Source organism: Perognathus longimembris, chromosome 5, assembly GCF_023159225.1.
Source record: "Perognathus longimembris pacificus isolate PPM17 chromosome 5, ASM2315922v1, whole genome shotgun sequence".
NCBI lineage: Eukaryota > Metazoa > Chordata > Mammalia > Rodentia > Heteromyidae > Perognathus > Perognathus longimembris.
The window spans coordinates 35462018-35484593 of record NC_063165.1 but is presented as its reverse complement, the minus strand read 5'-3'; the positions used below and the strand labels follow the sequence as shown (position 1 = coordinate 35484593).

The 22576-nt window shown below is 34.8% G+C and overlaps 1 protein-coding gene across 7 annotated transcripts in view; it reads left to right on the top strand.

The window, feature by feature from the left end:
* Cblb (Cbl proto-oncogene B) overlaps positions 1 to 22576 on the top strand; it is a 166097-nt gene that overhangs the window by 127597 nt on the left and 15924 nt on the right. For 6 of the 7 annotated variants that reach the window (XM_048346539.1, XM_048346543.1, XM_048346541.1 and 3 more), the window contains exons 11-14: positions 1475 to 1660; positions 3213 to 3578; positions 12085 to 12179; positions 19664 to 19810. In XM_048346539.1, the coding sequence (XP_048202496.1) occupies positions 1475 to 1660; positions 3213 to 3578; positions 12085 to 12179; positions 19664 to 19810 (794 nt within the window). The remainder of the gene's footprint in view (positions 1 to 1474; positions 1661 to 3212; positions 3579 to 12084; positions 12180 to 19663; positions 19811 to 22576) is intronic. The other variant, XM_048346544.1, reaches the window with a different exon arrangement.

The window sequence follows — 22576 nt, the reverse complement described above, 5'->3', positions numbered from 1 at the left end:
CAAGATATTTGACTACTGTTGTTTTTGAACCAAATAGAAATCAGTTTATGCACATTAAACACATGCACACAACTCAAAACTTCCACAGAATTAGTATCCTGTAAAACCTATAGTTAAAAAAATACCCATTACTGGATTTTTGTTCTTTTTATCAGGAAAGGAGTATTTATAGCAGCATAAAAAGTAATTAATTTTAGCAGAAGTGCACTTTTTTATGTTGTTTAAGAATAAGCATTTTTTTCAGGTTAGGAGTACAATGAATCTTTTTCTATTTTTAAAATTTACTTTTGTTGTCAAGGTGATGTACAGAGGGGTTACAGTTACATAGGTAAGATACTGAGTACACTTCTTGTCATACTTTTTACCTCTTCCTTCATTTTTCTTCCACCTGTCCTCCTCCTCTACAGCACCTGCCCCCAAGGTGTACAGTTAATTTCAGTGTCTTATGAACATTGATGTTGGGTTGGTTAGCTTTTTTTCCTTTGTTTCACCATTTTGATGTTCTCCTCTCTTCCCTAATTTAGATAGACATATATACAATACCCAGGGTGTCAGAATCAAATGCAGTGAAAACAGGGGCATTTAGTTGGGAATTTCTGTGAATGTGGAAGGAAATATATTTTGGCTTATACTTATTATTTTAAACATTCATTTATTCTGTTAACCCTATCTGATTTAATTAGGTAGGAAAGTAGACTGCAGTAGATACATATGTAAAAAAAAATCTAAGTTTTAGGATTCTTGAAGTGTCAGAATATTTTATAACCTAGATAACCAACAGCAATATATATGAATAATTTTGGTAGTTTCTGGCCTCTTCAAATGATAGCATAGGCCAATTTCTTCCTCTTTCTTTTTTCTTTCTTTTCTTTTTCTTCTTTTGGCAGTACTGAGATTTCAACTTCAGGCCTTGTGCTTTTTAGGCAGGTGCTCTGCCATTTGAGATGTACCATCTGATCTTTACGCTTTAGTTATTGTCGAGATAAGATTTTGTATTTATGCTGAGGGCTGGCCTGATAAATGATCCTCCTATGTCTAAGCTCCCTGTGAAGTTGAGATGGTAGTATATGCCACAACACCCAGCTATTTGTTGTTGGTTCACCTGAGGTTCCATCAGACTTTTTTCCCAGTCTTGCCAATCTTAGCCATTCTAGTAGCTAGCATTGTCTACCTTCCCAAGATAAATCAATTTCTTTGAAAATCTCTACTTTTGGTTGTTTGCACTGAACCTTTGTTTTTTTTTCCTGCTCTCTTTCTGCTGTCTGTAGCAGAAACTTTTCTGTCAGGTCATTTTGTGATACTACCCTGGAAGGACAATATGCATCCTCGCATCTGTTATTCAGGGTTTACATCTAAGAGCTGTATAATAGCACAATCCTTATCCATCCAAACAACTCCATAAGGAATGGGAAACATGAAGTGGAAGCCATGGGCATTCAACAAACAGTGACATCTTTGTGGTTTTCTGTTCTAGTGTGCTGACAGGCAGAACTCACCAGTCACCTCACCAGGATCTTCCCCCCTGGCCCAGAGAAGAAAACCCCAAACAGAGCCTCTCCAGGTCCCACATCTCAGCCTGCCCCCAGTACCTCCTCGTCTGGATCTCATTCAGAAAGGCATAGTCCGGTCTCCCTGTGGCAGCCCAACTGGCTCACCAAAGGTAAGTCTGTTCTATTAGAAACAGCATTTCTACACAACAGTAGTTGATTGATCATATCCTTAAAAAAAAATCCCTATTTCTGGTGGTTTTAATTGTTGATGAACAGCCTGGATGAGATTATCAGTCTATTGAAGCTAAGCACACTATCCTATTCCTTGTTTTATTACTGTAATGGTTGCATTCAGAGAGAGCATGTCTGTAGCTCCTGATTTGCTAAAATAAATAGCAGCATAAGTATTGCTATTCTATAAAATGGATTTAAAAGGTCATTATATGCATTAATGGAGTTTGCATGCTGTTATCAAATGATATTTTATATTCATTTTCATAATGTCATGACAAGAAAAATGTGAAGGGAGTATATTTGCATAAGGGCTTAAAGTATGATAAATTATCACCCATGTTTCAAGGTGACTCAGAGAGAGAATTATATGTACTTTTGATACCTGTAGGAATTAATTATAATGAATTACAATATTTGCAAAGTAATTACTTTACTGTTTAATATTAAAGACAAAAGTAACCACAAATTTAAGCCTATGGTTTGTTTAGTTTTATGTGGATTCCTTTTTGCAAATTTATTAGGTCCTATTATACTTTACATAACATCATATTTTAAAAATTAATTCCATTTGATAATATGCTTTACAATCCCAAATCAGCAAGGTACTTTAATAGTGCCGGCTTTGCCCTTAACTTGGTTTAAGCTCATATGAAAAACTTACTAGGTTGTGATTTAGAATAGTGTATTTCTCTGACACTTTCTAGTATTAAAAGCATACCGCATTCTTCAGGCTATCCATGAAAATAAAAATCAAGTTATAAAGGATGCACATTAAATTCAGTAGTGTATTCCTTCATATTTCCTTGTGAAAGTAAAATTCCAAGTTGTTCAGCAAATAATTTGGCACTGTTGCTTGATTTTTTTTTACTGTTCAGTAATAACTAATAAAGAACCAGAATAAATTTGCCTCTTATTAGTTTCACTGTATTTAAGTGGTAAATCTGGCAGTTCAAACACAAAAAAGGTTTTTATCTTGCAGAAATACTAGCAATGTGCTTTTTGTGGAAAAAAAATAAAATAATGCTAGTCTTAATGGATTTCTCCTCTTTCCTAAACATTGAAATGTGTGAGTGGATTCCTTTATGATAGTGTAATACTATCAGTTTTTGTAACTTTTGTCTTCTGTGCCTTTCTGTATAGTTCCTATAGTATATTTGTTTTTGTTTAGCCATATCTACAAAAAAATATTAATGAAAGGGGTGACATTGATCAGCATCCATTGTGTTTATAAATCTCCTTGTTAAATGGTATATCCTTTGTACTGTGACTTAATTAAAAAAAAACTTCCTAGTGAAATATATTCATGTAAACTTTTCACTAAATGTTTATTTTGTGCTAAAAATAAATTTATTGATTTACAAAGAAATCTAACAATATGCCACTATGACTTAGAAAATAAACATAGACGTCTAGAAGTCGTTTCATTATATGATACAACTTTCAGTTGTGTCTTTTCCCCATCTTTTCTCCTCTTTTGTATCTCTTCAGTCTTCTCCCTGCATGGTGAGAAAGCAAGACAAGCCACTCCCAGCACCTCCTCCCCCCTTAAGAGACCCTCCTCCCCCTCCACCGGAGCGACCTCCCCCTATTCCACCTGACAATAGACTGAGCCGACACTTCCATCATGTGGAAAGTGTGCCTTCCAGGGACCAGCCAATGCCTCTTGAAGCCTGGTGCCCCAGGGATGTGTTTGGGACTAATCCGTTGGTAAGCTGTCGCATCCTGGGGGATGGCTCTCCTAAGCCTGGAATCACAGCAAGCTCAAACACAAATGGAAGGCACAGTAGAATGGGCTCTGACCCAGTGCTTATGCGGAAACACAGACGCCATGATTTGCCTTCAGAAGGAGCCAAGGTAAGACCTATGCAAAGAGAAACGGAATGAGCTGCTCTTTACCTGTTGTAATAGGTGTGTTCATCATAAAACACTGAACAGTGGTTTGTTGTTGTTGTTTTTTTTAACTGCCTAATGTGCCACTTTTCTGGAGGTCTTTAATCATCTCTAAGTTATATATAATCAGAAGCTCAATAAAATTTAACGAAATCAGTAAGAATGTTCTAGTAATAATTTAATTTTAATTTAGGCACTAGACAATTTGCCAGAGATTTACTTCACCTTTCTTCATTTATCTGCCAAATTTTTCCATTAATAACTTGCTAGTGTTAGAATCAACACTGTTTTTCTGAATGTGCTTGATTCTACAAAGATCAAAAACAGTTGCATAATTAAATATGCCATGAATCAGTCATTGGAATTGTTACTTAATTTAGTCAGATAAAATGAAATTCTCACCTACTTAAAATCATGAAACTTAGTTCACTCTTACAAAGAAAGCTTTTCCTCCAAAACACAAAGAGAATCTCACTTGCCTGGAATCTCTGCTGCTGTTGGACAGAAAAGAATTTAAGTGTACAGTAAATGGAAGAGCATCAACAAAATCAATGACTTGGGAAATCTTGGTAGACCCTTGGCGCAAAGCATTACCACTATAGTTTTGATAGTTGCCTCCACGATGGTTTTGACTCTGAGGTCCTTTTGTTATCATCTTCCTCTACAGAATAAAGCCAGCACTCTCCATGTCTGTTAGTCTTAAATGATTATTTTAGAGGACATACTTACTCCTTGCAAACAATGTTTTGGAGTTAGGGAGTTCATCTCATAAAATATACAAGGACAATGAACAAGTCTCGTGCCATGTACTCAGTGTGTGTGTGTGTGTGTGTGTGAGTGTGTTCAGGCATGGTGATAGTCAAAACTCTCTACAACAGCATAGTCAGTGTAATCAAATACTAGTAATATCCTAGGATAGCCAGGATAGGAATGATCAACTCTCAAGTGAAACAATTCATGCAAAGAAAAGGAGTGTTTGTGCTTTACTCTGACTCTTTCTTAGAGTAGTGAATCACTTGGATGCTGAAACTCTCATCAGCATTTCTAAGGTTTTCTTCAAGGTCATTAAAAACTCAAGTGTAATATCATGCACGTCAAAAGGAAATTTGATAATGTTTCTGAAAATGAAGAGGCTATTCTCAAAACAGCCTTCCTGTCTTCTACAGTATTCTATCATGCAGGATCGAACATTGTCTTACGAACAGTGATTTAGCAAGCTCTAATGTGAGTAAATGGCTTGTATTTCAGCGCCATGTTACACTCTATTTCTGAGTGAACTTCACAAATAAAATATAATAATCAGTAAATTCCTTCACTTCTTTGAGAATTCTTATGTTTTAATGTGTTTCAGTATTAATACAAAGCAGATTTTTCAGTCTGAAGGCACTGACTATTAATGGTTTATGGAATGATATAGTTTCAAAACATGAAGTGACAGTGTCTTGAGAGGTCTGAAGGTTTATCAATGTGGAATATTTTTGGTAAATTCAGATATTTCTCTGTGGGTTTTCATGTTTTGATCATGATCATGTGGTTTTTCATGTTTTGGTATACCAGAGAATGTTTAATAAGTTGAAAATATATCTCACCAAGTGCTGAATTTTAATCTTGTTTAATTTTTGTCTACATTATTCTCATTAAGAATTTTTAGGGCCAAACCTCATATAGTTTGTCTGTTAGTATTATAATGCTTATATTCTAAAAGGTAATTCCATGTTACAACTGGAAATGATGTTTCACCTAAATAAGCCTCACTGCTTGACTTGAAGGTAGCTTATAAAAAAGGATTTATGTGTAGTTAATGCATTAACTGCTATAAAACAGATCCTGTCTCCTCTTTTATTATCTTTACGAGTGAAAAATGTTTCCACTTTTAATAGACCACAGAGACTCTCGCAACGTCCGTATAGTGGAAAAAACCTAATTCCTCCTCTCATTTTATTGTTGAGAAACTTCAGAAGCTGACTTGAAGTAACAAACACAACTGGGTTTATTTAGGACCCTGTAGTTGTATCTCTGTGATTTTGGCTTGAATTTGTTTACCAGACTCTGGAATCAAATTCAGATTTAATTTCCTGCTCTAGTCCACTAGTCTTGTGAATATGAGGAACTTTTCATTTTAACCAGCTTGCAACACCAGTTACTCTCTTTACTTTATAAAATGGAAAACGAATAGCATTTTGTATCTGGAGAAATATTTAACCTCTAACTACCTGTGTTCCCAAACTTCTGGATTCAAGAATAAAACAAAATATGACAACTGGACATGGAACCCCAGAATATGTTTTTAGTAGTTGACATGTTCCTTTAAAATATTTTGTCTATTTTTAAACTCAGACAGTCTCTTCGCCCCTTATTTTTACCCTGGCTCCTCATGTGTGCTCACTAAGTGCTCAGTAACTTGCTTGTTATTACTAAGTACTTGCACCCGTGATAGGGGTAAAAGGGTAGAAGTCTACTGGGATCACTGGGTAGTGATAAGGCATCAGGAGGTGGAGCAAGAGGAAGTACAAGGAAAGCAGGCATGTACAGATTTTGAACATCTTGTCAGTGTCAACCTTGGCTGTCACCTGATTTAATGAATTTAATGAAATGATAGCACTGCATTCTTACAATGCATGTCTAGGATATAATTTCTGTTTGTGTGTGTGTGTGTGTGTGTTCATGTTCGTAGGCACACAGTTTGTAGAGATTTAGATATCTGGAAGCTGATATATTAACTTCACATAACCCATGAGTTTCTACAAATGTGAGCAAAATACAATGTCTTGGGCAAGTGTTAAAACCAGCATTGTTAGTATTCGAGATTTAGTTGTTTTCATAGAAGTCATACTTCATTCTAGATACTTTTACATTTTAATGAAAATTATAGATCATTTCTAAAAATTTAGAGCAAAACTAAAATGTACATTTGAAACATCACTCTGGAAATGGGGTGAGGCTCCCACTTCTGTATTTGCACTCTGTGAATGGGCCAGTTCCCAGCGTCTGGGAGACTGGTTAGCCTGCCTACTATGTAAAAGATATGGGAAGCAAGAATGAATTACATTAGAATTGCACCCTTGCTTATTGTAGAAATCTGAAGAAAAAGAGAAGCAGTCATTCAGTGTAAAAATTGTCTTTGGCATGCAGTTGCTCCCTTTTAAATTCCCTGTCACTTAGCAGGAGCAAAAAACTAGCTTAAGAGCTAAGTGTGCTGGCACTAGCCTATAATCCCAGCTATGTGGGAGATGGAGATTGTAAAGATCGTGGTTCAATGCTAGCCTCAATGAAAAGTTACCAAGACCCCATCTTCACCAACAATCCTACTTTGTAGTATGAGCCTCTATATCTACGGTATATGGTAAAATAGTTTGAGTCAGACCTTGAGGGGGAAAAAATGTAAACTCTATCCAAAAAAAAGAACTAAAGAAAAAAAAAAGGAGGATGGTGGCTCATCTAGCAAGCGCAAGAGTCATAGCTCAGAAAGCTAAAGGGATACTTTAAAATATTAGTATGAATCATGAGTTCTAGGTTTCTTTATATGAAAATGGTTTTATTGTCTGAAACACTCAAATTTTAGCCACATAAACCTTACTCCTTACTAAATGCTTCGTTTAGTTATTTTCTCATCCATTTGTTAGAGTTATATGAAATGAAACTGTTTCACTAAAATGTTTTAAATAATGATAAAATCCTGAAATTTATCTACTTATGTCTAGATATTAATATTGAGACCAACTATGATTATTTTCACCCTTTGAAAGATAAAGAATGCTGCTGGATCTTTTGTGATAAAAAGTATCTTTAACTAGTCACGTTATTTATGGTTACATTGTCTAAACGAAAACCCTAGGCATAACAATCTTTTGAAAATAACGTTAGATAACTGTGTCACATGACCCCCACTTTTGCTATTGTGGCATTTTGTATTTCTGATAAAGAGGCATGCCCTTATATGAGTGACCTTAAGCTTATCTATAAATTTCTAGGACTGTCTTTCAAAATGCAACTCCTCTGTGTGTTCTGGCATCACTTACAATCTTAGGCTGATGCTTAAAATATAGAGCTGGTTTGGGGTGGTACAGAAAGGTAATTATAATCATAGGATGGGGGACTTACTTTTATTTGGAGTTTCATTAAAGGTTTTTAAAAAAATTGATCGTGATAATTTTCACAGAAATATTTCTCTCTAGTTAAGAGCCCTATGTTTTCTGGGTGTTTTGTTTGTCCTTTTTTTCTTAATTTTTTAATGCTGGGAAACTCAGTGTTTTAAATGTAGGGATGATTTCATGCTTGTCAGAGAGGTACTTACCACTAAAACCATATCTTTTGGCTGCACTAATTATATTGATCAAGGATTTCACTTTTACTTTGACTCTTCTCTGGACAGCGATCCTCCTATTTTTTACTTGCTACTGTGTGTACACAGTGTCTCCCTTTACAAACAGTTTCTTCTCTTGCGATTGAGTATTGAGAAATCCTTGCCAGAGCTACCTGGCACTGTGATCCTTTTGTTCTTAAGGTTCCCTCATAACTAGGATGGCATGTGTGCCACTGAATCCAAATGTTTTAACCTTATTTTTTAGATGATATCTGAGTCATAAGAAAAAGATTCACATGCTAAGTTAGAATAATAGGATATCTAAAGGCATAAAGAAACTGTCACTCTAGGCTATTCCATAATAAAATTGCACAACCAAGATTGCAGTTTCCTTAAATACTAACTTCCAGTATTGCCTTCTTATTCCTTCCAACTAATTCAGCTATGTAAGTATTTGCAATGTTCAAGATGAAGGAGGCAGGGTCTAGTGAGGACCAAAGGTCTGAGACTAAGAGGTAAGGCAATGAAAAGTCTCTGTAGGATTCCCAGAAAGAGGAAAGAAAGTTGAAAGGAAGGGCAGAGCCAAAGGTCACTGCAAGAGGGTCACTGGGCACATGCAGTTTAAATGGGTTGCTGTGTTTTATTGTGTTTGGAAATATGACAGGAAGAAATAAACAGGTGGCAAAATATGCATGCTGATACAAAGTCAAGTCTGGATGGAGTGAAGGGCAGAGATACAGAGAAAGAGAGAGGGGGAAAAAGAGAGGCAAAACAAAGCTGAGGCAATGTTGAAACAAATTTTGGAATACCATGAATTCTATTCTATAACAGGATGTTATCTGGATTTTATAGACAGCAAAAGAGCTTTTAAGAGAGGAGTGATAGGATCAGTGCTTTGCATTTAGAGACCTGTAAATTGCTCACATTTATTTCCTTTGGAATTGAGGTTTGTCTGAGCAAGGTACCCAGGACAGAGAATGACTCCTTAGTTGGAATCAGTGTGGCTTAAGTGGGAATTGCTTCATTTGAGACTGGCAGCCCATAAATTTGAAAAACTCTCATTTTCTAACATTTGCAAGCTTGATTTTAGATTTTCTAAACAACACAAAGTATTTTTAAACTCTAAAATTTCTAATGTATTGCACTCCCTCAGTTAGTGACAGCTAGAAAATTATTGGTCTGATGAAATGTATAAGATGGAAACAGGGAATTTATAATGAAATTATGTTAAATTCCATCTTCCAACAATCATCCATCATCAAGAAATACAAGGAGCCTCTTTAGATGAACAGAAAGATGGACTTCAGTACATGCACATGGTTGTTTATATACTTATGTATTTTATGATATATACATATATATGTTGTTAGGACAGTGTGGTGGAAGACTTCATCAGGATGGAGTCTTTAAATTAGAAAAGAACTATAAATTAGAACTATAAAAAATTCTGAGGAATTCTAGTCCTTTTGTTGACTCTATACATATATTTCAAAGAGCATACATTAATACTTAGGCATATTTATTAAGCCATTTTAATAAACTAATGAGGTTTTTTAACTTTAGCAAAGGAAGGCCATTTCATTGGTTAGTACTTTCATCAATGAAGTCTTCTAAGGCAGTCTTCAGTCACTATTGATGAAGCTTTATGGTAGGTAAAGTACTCCAAGAAATGTGTCATATAAAAATTCTTTTTAAAGAGATTGTGTTCCGAAAGAGGCTCACTTTGCTGTGAATTCAACTCCACAAAATGTAACTACATAGAGCATAAACAAAATATCTTCAGATGGAAGTTCACGGTGACAGTTTAGGGACAGGAACGTTTTTATACTGTGCATCGATAACAGTATGTCTAAAGCCATTAGAGAAGTGTTAGCACTGTAGAGCATATTACTTGATTGTTTCACAAAATTAGTTAGAAGTGACTTAATTTCCTTAGGTTTTTGCACTCCCAGAGCTTGAACTACCTCATTAGCTATACTTTGTGGTTGTATCAATGATAAACTTGATTGGTTGCTTAACTTGTCTTTATGAAGCTTAATAGTGACACACAAAATTGTAGTTCAAACAAGCAGGACATTTATTCTCTCATTTTTCTAATTGCCACCTGAATTTATTTTCTTTTTTTTTTTTTTTTTTTTGGCCAGTCCTGGGCCTTGGACTCAGGGCCTGAGCACTGTCCCTGGCTTCTTCCCACTCAAGGCTAGCACTCTGCCACTTGAGCCACAGCGCCGCTTCTGGCCATTTTCTGTATATGTGGTGCTGGGGAATCGAACCTAGGGCCTCGTGTATACGAGGCAGGCACTCTTGCCACTAGGCTATATCCCCAGCCCTGAATTTATTTTCAATATACAGATAATTTAATATATTGCTATATTTATCTAGGTATGTTCTTTTTTTTGGAGGATAGAGATTTGATTCATTAAGTAGGATTTGATTCACAATTGTATTGTTCACTAGCTCTATGATTTTATACAAATAATCAGGTATGTTCTTAATGTTTTAATTATAAATATGGTTGGCTTAATATTAAATGAGAGCCAATACAACAAAATATTGTTTCCATAAAGGCCTTTCATCTGATTGCTACTAAAATTTCATCGAGTGTTACGTATTATTGACGTTCTGTCCTAAAAGAACAAATGATTGCAAATAAAATTTGTGTTTCATTTTCCAGAATGAAATTTCAATTTCTTTCTGACAGAAATGTTAAGGGGAATTTTGATTTTAGAAAACTTAATATTGTATCTGCCCTAGCAGATACAAATTCTGCAAAGAACTTCAACAGAGAATGACTTCCACTGTTCCATTTCTGTAAGGAGCATCTGTGGTTTGATGTGTATATGAGCCAGTTAAAAGGCATTTTTCATGTCAAATGAGTTCATTGAACTTTACAGTGATTTCTATCTCTTAAGAAATATCTCCTCTAGCAAAGTTCAAAAACTTTGCCACATTCTGTTATTTGGCTCATGGTTAAAAGCCTATGATAAAAATCATTTCATTTAAAGATATATTTATCATGATGTAGCCAAAATATACTGAATCTGATGAGGGGGAAACTTGAGAAAAGGAGAAATGAGAGTTGAAGATTGGGTCCTAGTTTTTTGAGTAAAACGCAGTGCTATAGAACTAGATATCATAGCTTTGAAATGTGAATATTGGTATATTTCAAATGTGTTCCTTAAGCTTGTTTCTTTTATTATTTCCAGTTGGGAGGTAAGGGTATAGCTGGTTTAGGTTTGCATTCTAAAGCCTCAGAACTGGATGACAGAAAACAAAATTAATAATGGTAGGCCTACGATGGAATTACCCAGGACTATTCAAACTACAAGTTAAGTTACATCCATTTTGCCTTTCTCTTACTCTACATTTTAAATGTGAATTTACAAGACCTTACTAAAGTAGTCCATGATAAAAATCTAGGGATTTCATTCAGAACTTAAAATAGGATGTGTGACTCTGTTTTTACAAAGTTTCCCACTCATTTCCCCCTTATATTGCTCTCTTTTCATAGTGTGGATGAAATGAAATGTAGGTTTTCAACAATTCCTGTGACGTGACTGAAAAATCAGAATTGTCTTATTCTCAGGAATTAAATGCTGGCTCTCTATAATACTTTTAGGAGCAAGTTAACAGTGTTCATTTGTGGTATTCACAAACTGTAAATATTAATGCTTACATTTACTCACACTTGAAAAGCCAGAAAAAGTCTTTACTTATCATTGGCACTAAAGCTTTGACCTTGAAAAAGAAAGGCATTTCTCATTGTTGTATCTGGAAGGCTCTTTTGATCCTAAAGAGATATTATTTAGAAAAGTTTTATTTGGATGGAAGATGAAATAAGAATTGTATCAGTGTCATATTTTTCTTTACACAGTTCCTACTTTTCTATAAAAACTGATTATATTTAGGATAGTGTACCTCTGTTTTATTTATGCGTCTTTCACTGTGTGATTTCTTTAAATAATAACATTACCTCTCAATGATACTTAAGAATTTTATTGCATTATTTTTGGGGACATTGATTAAACATCTAAATAAATTACATCACATTGAACTAATTTGAATGAATGGAGATGATATAATCGCTCCCAAATTCCAATGCAGCTCTTGTGTTAAGGTACTCCAGGAGTTAAAGTCCAGAAAACTAACCATTTGATTTACTTTCAGGTCTTTTCCAATGGTCACCTTGGGAGTGAAGAATACGATGTTCCTCCTCGGCTCTCTCCTCCCCCTCCACTTACTGCCCTTCTCCCTAGCATAAAGTGAGTCTTGCTCATTTCAATTTAACAGAATCATTTGTGCATGCACAGAGATATGTGAAAGAATGGTTTTGTGTTTCTCAGTACAGAAAATAAAGGGCGAACAGAGAGGAATAAATAAACACAACATCACTCACTCAAATTTATTAAATCAAGTACCAGAATTCTTTTCTAATTCTTTATTAGTATACACAGATTTGAGGCTTTATAAACTCCAGACTTCTTAGAGAGTAGTAGACAATAAAGCTTTGTGTTCCTTGCATCTAAGGAAAGGGCACAATGAGAACAGCCCAGTGGCTTTCTCACCCCTCCAATGTAACCTCTGTCCTTCAGTGCTATCCCATTTTATCTGCACCCCTGGTTTGAATCTGAAGTAGTTTAGGGTTTCTACAAATTCTCTGTTTCTCAGGTCCATTTACCCACTCATCATCGTTCGTTTGTTCTTTCTTCCTTTCCTTTCCTTCCTTCCTTCCCTCCTTCCTTCTTTCTTTCTTTTTTTTTTTTTTTTTTGAATCCACCTAATCTTCCCATTGCCTCTTTCCCTCCTACACAGCTAGATGACTGGAAGCCTTTTCTCTGGTCATCTTATATGATCTCAGATATTGTATCAGTGGATTTGTAGCTAGAAAACGAGTTCCCATGTGTCTCATTTGGGAACTGGGTACTTGGGCACGCAAGAGATTGGAGTAGTATGTACCCATTTTCACTTTCTTGCTCTTCATGTGAACTAGGCTGCATGAAAGTTCTTCACAAGAGTTTTGTTGACTGTATCTGATTTAATTTAGTTTTCATTCTGTTTTCCTCTGGTCTCTTTCTTACTCCAAAACCATCATTACTTTCTCTTTTTCTATTAATTAGCTATTTTTAACAATCTTGCTTAGCAGTGAGACCCTACAGAATTTTACCCAACTAGATATTTTGAAATGCGTGCCCTATAGTCATGTCTATTTCCTTTCTCACTTGGTGAGTTTTAATATGGTTCCTTGTATTCTTGCCCTTTTCAGAACTTCATCCTAAATGTCCTTGACTCAGGATCTATGTTTTATTAGAACTGGTGTGATTCCTGTTTAATGGTTAAGACTGATGTGTAATTTTTCTGTACATATAATTACGTATTATACTATAATGTTTGCTAACTTTAAGAACAAGTTATACAGTTTGGGGATATGTATGTATTGCCTAATATTTTTCATGGAGAATTCTTGATTGCTTGATTGTTTTGACTTTTATTTACTATGGCCCCCTATCATCAACATCATCATCATCATCATCATCATCATCATCAATCATTCTCTGGTAGAAACTTGATAGAAGGCTTTATACAAGCTAAACATTCAACTTCTAAATACACCTCAGCGAGAGAAAAGTTTTTGAAAATCTTATATATGAAAAGAAGAGGAAGATAAATATTAGTCCCCAAGGAACGTAAAGTATACTTTAGAAAATAATATTGACAAACATGAAATCGTTAGAGAACGTTCCTTACTAAATTGTGTTATTCACACTTGGTAGCTACATATGGCTTTGAGGAACTCTTGTAGACCATGCGTGTCAAGGATGTTCACACAGGGTCAGAAACATCCTGAGGTCCTGGAATGGACGTGAATGGAAAAGATAGTGCCTAAGAAGAAGCAAAAGTGTGATACTTCACAACATTTGGGAGACAGCAAGAGTATACCATTCTTCTTAAGGGAGTCTTAAGGGAGTAGGCAAGGAAAATTTTCTTGGAAAAATCTGCTACTTAGCAGACACCAGAGATAGGAGCAAGCGCACCTATGAAACTTTTCTTGGAAAAATCTGGTATTTAGTAGACACCAGAGATAGAAGCAAGCACTTCTGTGTTGTGTGCTGTAAATCAGTGAAAACATACATGATATGCTAGCCTCAGATAAATTCTAATGAATGGATATATAATCTATGTATATAATAAAATCTCTATTCAGAGAAAGTAAATTAATGTTCATTAAATATTAATCTTTAGATTCAATTGGTTAAATTCACCTTATTGCCAAGTGTGATTAAAAATTTCAGGTTGCTTTGTTGGTACTTGATATTAAGCAGCTACTTCTGTGATTCAGACAAGAAGAGTTGAATTGTAGTGAAGTGTATTTTACAAGTATTTTCCTACTGCTTCAGTTTATGAGAACACCTAAGATCAGCCATACAGTCTTACTTAAAACATTGAAATTATTTTATTTAGCTACACAAATATTTTGACAAGGAATACTAAACAGCAGATTCATTTTCTAGTGTAAAAGATGTAAAGTAAAATAAGTGGTGTACAAAAGAGTTGCCATTTAAGAAAGGAGTTTCTGAATACAATGCATCTTGATCAGTGTCACTCCTTTCAACATAGATTTTAATGGTATACTAACCTTTGTCTCATTTGTTATCTGAGAATGTTCTGCAATACTGTACATGATTTCTTTGGGCTATCTTTTCTTGTGCTTTGTCATCTGGAATGGGCCTTTTGTACTTTTACAATAGTTGCCATAAGTATTCAAGGACCTATGAACCAAGCAATATTGCTTGTCTCACAGTGATGGAGGGGGAGCTGTGGGTTATTTTACAATTTTCAGTAGCAAGGTACAGGTGTTTGAGGCTTGTTGAATAGAGAATCCAAATTTTCCTAGCAATCCTATTTCTTTGTAGTTGCTGTACTGATTTGAATCCACAAGAACAAGATAAAATCCTCTGTACTCTACTTATGGAGAACAGAATGCCCACAAGTAATTATAACGTATGTTGTCTAGAATTGTTGATTGTTACGAGGAAAAATAAGTAATAAGAAAAGATAGATGGGTTTTTATTTTGGATGGGATGCTTGAGAAAGACCTTTTCAAGAGGATACTATTTAAGTGTAAAATCAAAAGTCTTAAGGGAGTTAGCACTGAATTTATCAAAGTGAAGAGCATGAATGTAGTAGAACAGAGTGCAGAGTGGCTTCAAATCCTTTGTCCAATTTGAAAACTACTCAGTGAAATTGCTTACTATTAAACCATATTTTAAAATGTAATGGTATATTTCACTATCTTCTCTTAATACCTTGAAAGAACCTTTAAAATTAACATGAATATGGTCACATTATAGTTACATTTTGCTCTGTTTTCTTAAGTTGTAATTTCTGTTAAAGAGTGTTTCTAGGGTTAGAATAACAGCATAAAAATATCGAATGATAAGTGACAAACTTGATTTTCTATTTTAATAAAACTTTCTGTATTCTCACCCTTAGATATTATAAAATGAAGAAAGTTTATTACATGTAGAAAATAGGCAAAATGATGTATCACATTTAAAATGGTTTTCCAATCTAGTGAAGGTTTCTACCAATGATTGATCTTTTCCCCTTCGAACATAGTCACTGACTTCTCTAATAACCATTTATTACTTTTGCTTAAAATCTTCAATAACTTGCATACATACCAAGCCTAAGTGGACTGTAGATCTACCCTAAAACATTATACACCTCAAGACAGAAATGGAGTGACATATAATATAGAGAAATGTATCCATGAATGGACCTAAACTAATACCCATAATAGAAAATATTAAGTTCAAAGACAAACATGGGACATTTTCTTAGGAGTTTTATTATATACAGAATAAAGGTGGATTTTTGTTTTCAGAAATTTGATGGATTACAAGTACTACATTCACTCAGATCAGGAAAGAAAACAACTTGGTTAAGAGTGGTATATGTTTGGCATTTACATGATAAGAGTTAAAGCTAATGGAATATGAAGAAAGCTCATCCAGTGGAGTTATGCATTACACCAGGAATACAAAATGCCCTGGAGGAATGTGTTTGTTAGCCATCAGTTGGAAAAGTAAGTTACTAACCTAGAAAATATGCCCCTGTGCTGGCCTGAAAATTCATCTGGTTTTTGGTGCTTTGAGGGTTTCCAGTGAAAAATGAATGTGCATGGTAATGTAACAAGTTGTGCAGGTCAGAGGAGGAGAGTTTTGCATCTTTGCAAGTGTATCTCCATGTGCAGTACCAGAGTGTTAACTCAGGAAAGGCAGCCATGGTGCAGAACACAGTGGAAATTGTAGATGGTAAGAAGAAACTATTCAAGTAATAGATGTAAATGGTGGAATGGTGGATTCTGCACCTTTAATGTTGCACCAACAAATACAAATTTCCCTACTTGATTTCTGTGGACTCATAAAAAATTTACCATAAGTTACATCAGAGACTGAAATTATTCCAAGTTAGGATTTTCACTACTGCCCCAAGTAACATATAAGAATAGATGCCCATTAATTCTAAATTGAATCACTTTACCACTTACTTAGCTATAAGTGAAATTCCATCTACTTTTGGGGCAAGTTTTGTTTGAGTTATTTTATTCAAATTAGTTAAAATATGTAGAGAGAAAAATACACATAGAAATAGTGTAATGATTTAGGTGACACTTAGATTTTTCTCCAGTACTTTACAGATAACCCCTTTACCTTCATTATGTCTTTGTCTTCTGTTTTCTTTTGATAAGGAATCTGCCTGTTCTTTTTTTCTTTCAGAACTAATTATGGTCATTTTAAGAGAAAATACGTATTATTAAACAAAATGTATGGCACGATACTTTTAAAATTTGTTTATTTTGTGATTTAAGAGTAATACGTTTATTTAGGAAATTCATATTTACAAACCTAAGATAAATCAAATCTAAAACTTGAGGACTTTTAACAAATGAGGACGAGTAGCACATGTGAGCATTTTTTCATATATCTATATAAACATTCCCTGAGTTCTGTCACTTCTAAAAATAACCCCTCAAATCCATTTAAGCTAACTATTTATACCTGCAGGTTTTAGCATAAAACTTCATTGTTTCATAAAGTATTAGATAAACATTGAATTTCAGAAATGTTCATCTATTTGGATTTCAGCATAACAAATGAATGGATAAAACTTATCAAATTTATGTAATTACTCACAACAGATATCATACACTCTTGATTCTTAAATACTTCTCTGGAAACTACTAAATAATTGTTAGTTATCTACAATAGGCAGGTATAGAACATTCTTGAGATTGATATGGTTGAGTCATATTTGGCCAACATTTTGTCTTTCCATTGTATGTTATATGCTTAATTTTCACAGAATAAACATACTTATGAACAAAAACATATAAAAGTATTAGAAAGGAGGTACATAGATCTATTTCACTGGATAATAGAAATTAATCTGGTCCCTTAATTAAACTTTAAATCTGCTTTTACAAAACTTTATGAGATAGAAGGTAATGCTTTAATTTCTGCCTAATCCCATGCTCTTGTGCTCACTTTCAACCGGAAAGTATATCTTCCAAGGTTAAACCATAGTGAGTCTGACCATGAGGTTATTGATGAAGTCCTTAGCTTGGGCTCTGGGATATAGGATCAGACCTTCTGTTGCTGCCTCATGCCACTATTAAGTCATTTGAATTCTAAGGTAGTTCTGGAAAGCAATAATTCAGAGATTAGTATTGAAAACCGCTTCAAAGAAAGATGAAAATAAGCTTGGAAAATTCTAGGAAAGAATTTCCTTTGATTTGTATACTTCCTAGAAACTTAGATATGTGGAAATCATTTCTTTTTTAGACTAATGTCAGTTTTTTTTCCTGAATAATTACTTATTTATTGCCAAAGTGATGTACAGAGAGGTTACAGTTTCATACGTAAGACAGTGGGTATATTTCATGTACAGTTTGTTACTTCCTCCTTCATTTCCCCCCCTCCCTCGTCCTTCTTCCCCTCTCCCCTCATGACTTGTTTAGTTGGTTTACACCAAATGGTTTTGCAAGTATTGCTTTTGGAGTTGTCTTTTACCTTTGTCTCTCGATTTTGATATTCCCTTTCCCTTCCCTAGTTCTAATACCAATATATACAGTTTCCAGGGTACTCAGATGAGATATAGGGATAGCGCGGGGACAACCACAGGAAGGTGATACAAGACCACAGGAAGGGGATACAAGACGATCATCAACAACAACAAAAAAGCTACTGTTTCACATGGGATGTTGAAATTAATTACAACAGTGATATGACACTCATTTCCATATCATGGAGTTCATTTCACTTAGCATCATCTTATGTGTTCATAAGGGCATAGCTATTGAGCTGTTGTGATCCTCTCCTGTGACTAGCCTAACCCTGTACTAATTATTCCCTATGAGGAAAACCATAGAGTCCACCAGCACAACAATGTTCATCGCAGCACAGTTTGTCATTGCTAAAATATGGAACCAACCCAGATGCTCCTCAGTAGACAAGTTGATCAGGAAAATGTGGTACATATACACAATGGAATTCTATGACTCTATCAGAAAGAATGACATTGGTCCATTTGTAAGGAAATGGAAGGACTTGGAAAAAGTGATACTAAGTGAATTGAGCCAGACCCAAAGGAACATGGAAATCTTTGAGTGTCTCCATGTACTGGCTACAGAGAAAAACTACCAAAGTTTTCTCTCTAACTACTGGTTCATCACTGTTCTGAAAGTCTAAAATGCTCCAAAATCTCAGACTATCTTCTTGTTACATTAGGGATACTCAACTGGTAAAAAATCTTTGGAATTATTCTGTCTTTTAAAAAACTCTAAAATTTGAAACATATTTGGTCCCAAGCATTTCACGTAAGTGATACTGAAGTTGTAGTGAGAAGAAAAGAAGTTACTTTTGGCATCAGGGCTCTTAATACCAAAGGTTGCTTGCTCCCTCTAGAGTAGGTGCTGTGTATTGCAGTCACTTTGTTTTTTTTTGTTTTTTTTTTGTTTTTTTTTTTAAGTGGATCAAACCCTTATGTGGATCTAGCGGATTAACAAAATTATTTGATCCTTAGGTATTTCTCTTGGCCTGCAAGACCTGTTGTTTTTCTTCCCTTCGTGTAGATTAGATCTGTGCACTTCTCCTTAAGCATATCTCATTGGCATCAGTGAAGGTTAGATTAATTTGCAGTAGCAAGAGCTGTGAAATTTAATGGTTTTTTTTTTTGCTTGTTTCCAATTGTATTTTGTAAAATGTTTCTAAGCTTCTTTTCATGTTATGTAATCGTTGTAATCATTTCTATTCTCTTTTATTTAGACAGGCATATTGAGCCATAGCAATAATATGCTCAAAAGACTTAACAAATTCTCTCATTTTCTTTTAATTATTCACTTCATTTTTAGTTGTTAATTGTTGTTGGGGGAAGAAAAGAACAATTTATGAATTGTTATTTTGTAAGAGCTAAATTTTATTGATTTAAAACTAGATTTTCTCCCTTTACTGCCATTTGAAATGATAGGTATGAAAAATCTCTTATCTCATCAAGAAAATCTTAACAAAAGGTTACAGAGAATTTCCATTTTATTTAGGATATGTACACCTCAATTACCCTGTCAATGAAAAATGAATGTAATTGAATAGCTTTTGTGATTTGAGTGTGTCACATCAGACTTTCCTGACTGAATATTTATTATGCATAAACTAGATTGGATATTTTTTTCTTCTCCCCTTGGTAGGTGTACTGGTCCGTTAGCAAATACTCTTTCAGAGAAAACAAGAGATCCAGTAGAGGAAGATGATGATGAATACAAGATTCCTTCATCTCATCCTGTTTCCCTGAATTCACAGTCATCCCATTGTCATAACATAAAACCTCCAGTTCGGTAAGAATCTGAGTAGCCTGCTCCACATTATTGTCTGCATAAGCATTGTCATTTCTGTGTTTGTCTTTATACACTCAATCACATGTACTGGAGTAAATCTTTGGTTTCTTACTCAAAGCCTCTTCTTACATATTGTTTTCTTCCTTCTTTCCCAGAAAACACATAGGCTAATAAGATGCATGAATAGTTCCTACATTGTCTATAGCCATTTTAATCAATTTTATCCATTTCAAGCATATACGTCCTGAAGACAAACCAGTGCTGAGAATCTAAGGCAAATGTTAAGTCAACCCTCTTTAGAATTTTTTTCATGATGTAAAGATTAGTGTGAATTATATGGATTTCCATTCCTGGATGTTGCTACCCCTGCTTGTATCTAAATTAAGAAGAAAGAAAGACAAAAAGAAGGAATGGAAGGCAGGAAGGGAGGGAGCGAGGGAGGGAAAAAGAAAATGAAAGAATCTGGCACAAGCCTATAATCCTAGCTACTTAGGTGGCTGAGATCTGAAGACTGTGGATTATAGCCAGCTCTGGCAGAAAAATCCATGCGACTCTTAGTTCCAATTAACCACTGAAAGCCTTAAGTGGATCTGTAGCTCAAGTGGTAGAGCACGAGCCATGAGCAAAATAGAGCTTATATACAATGCCCAGCCCCTGAGTTCAAGCCCTAGGACTTGAGTCAAAAGAAAAAAAAAGTACTTTTTAACTTTTTAAACATGAAGTTCTGGCTGGGTGCCTATAGCTCATGCTTGCGATCCTAGCTACGTAGGAGGCCAAGATCTGAGGAGGATCGCAGTTCAAAGGCAGCCCTGGCAGGAAAGTCAGTGAGATTCTTTACCAGAAAAGGCCAGAGGTGGAGATGTGGCTCAAGTGGTAGTGTTAACCTTGTACAAAAGAAGCTCAGAGACAGTGTCCAGGCCCTGAGTTCAAACCCCAGGACCAGCACAAAAAAAAAAAGAAAAAAGAAAAAAACAAGTTCTGTTTTACCTTCTGTTGGATCAGATACAATTATAAAACATGGTAGTTTTTTGTCTGATGGTTTTTTTTATTACTACAATGGGAATATCCTTGGGGGTTGAAGTATCTATCAGCCACAGTTAAAAATTTTTAGTATGAGTTTTTTGTATTGAAACATTACTTTGTCTTTTTAAAAAGCATTATTCTTCATGTGTATAATTGGATTAGTAAACTGTAGTAATATTTATGTTCTTTTAATCTGACTAACATATATAAGATACTGAGTAATGAAATCTTAGTTTCACGTCTAACTTTCTGAGTTCTAATTCCCCTTATATAACAAGCCTCAAGCCAGGTGAGGCTCATAGTAGAGAGCTCAGAGGCCCTACTGTGCAAGGTCTCTTGATTGATTTAGGAAGGGAGATACATCCTCTGTGCTACTTCATTCTGCCATTTCCTTTTGAGGTTAAGTCAGTGGACTGGAAGCATTTCCTGAGAGTTTTCCCTTTTGTTTCAGATGACAAGACTAAAACGTAACTTATTGAGACAGGAAATAAAATACTTGCAAAAGAGAAAAGTTAATTATTATTTTAATTAGAGGTCTGCCTTAATAATTGACTCTGGCTAGAATTATCAATGCTCAGCAGAAATATTAACCAAGATTAGATACAGTCTACCTTCCAGGACTTCATTTTTCAAAGCAAGAACCAGCATTCTTCTGCTAATTTCTGGTGTTAAAGACATTTGATGATAAAGGAATAGCATTGAAAAGACAAGAGAAATAGCTGCAAGACCATTTGTTATATCAGAATAACCCAGTATTTACTTACTAGTAGATCTAATATCTACTAGAGAAAATATACTGATTTTCTTCAAGTATAAATTTGTTACAAATTTCAGATCCTTTAGCTCTTGTAATTGTGTAACAATTTTTAAAAACTGAAATTGGGTAAGCTTTCTTGGTGTCCTTGGGAATCTCATATTTTCATGTCTGGCAGAGTGAGGGGTACAATTTTAACTAAATCTTCATTGCTTCATCATAGTGAATGAGACTTTGGTGGCAGGCCTCTTGGATCCTAAAAGTAAATTTGAATTATAACCATCATTACCATCTTTTTACTGTGATGGAGAAGTTATAAATGTTGATACTCCCTAGGCTTAATTGTATTGAATTTTTTATCTAATTTGTTCTTGAAAGCTGATGAATGAAGTATCTTCTGTCCTATTCAAAGCACTCTTTTCAAGTTAACCCTTCCTTCCCCAGTATGTTTTCCCTGCTATGGAACATGAAGAAAAGTCAATTGTCAATATGTGGGCAGATGAAATCATCAATGAATAATTCAGTTTAGTTCATTTAAAAAATCCATCATTATTATGAAGATTTAATACATGATAACTATTTTTAAATGAACCATATCTTGCCTCTTAAAGAGAAGCGACCACCAGAGAGAATAGAGCTGAATTTCAGATGAAGCACTCTTACTTTGCTCTAAGAATTCAGAGTAGCTCATAGAAAACTAAAATGGAAACTTCTTTTTCTGGTTTCCTGTTAGATGATGGCTGATTATTCCCTAGTGAGGTGCTGACGTGCTAATAGTGAACTGTTCCATACTTAGTTATCCAGAACCTCCACTGTCATCCCAATCCGAATTTTATCCCTGTGTTCAGAATATAAACCTACAGTATCAGTACCAACAGAAAACAGGCTTTATTTTCAGTGAATATTACTTGTACAGACACCCACATTAAAATACCTATGCTCCTAAGTCATAAAGCTATATCAGAGAACTGGTCTTTTGCTCACCTCAG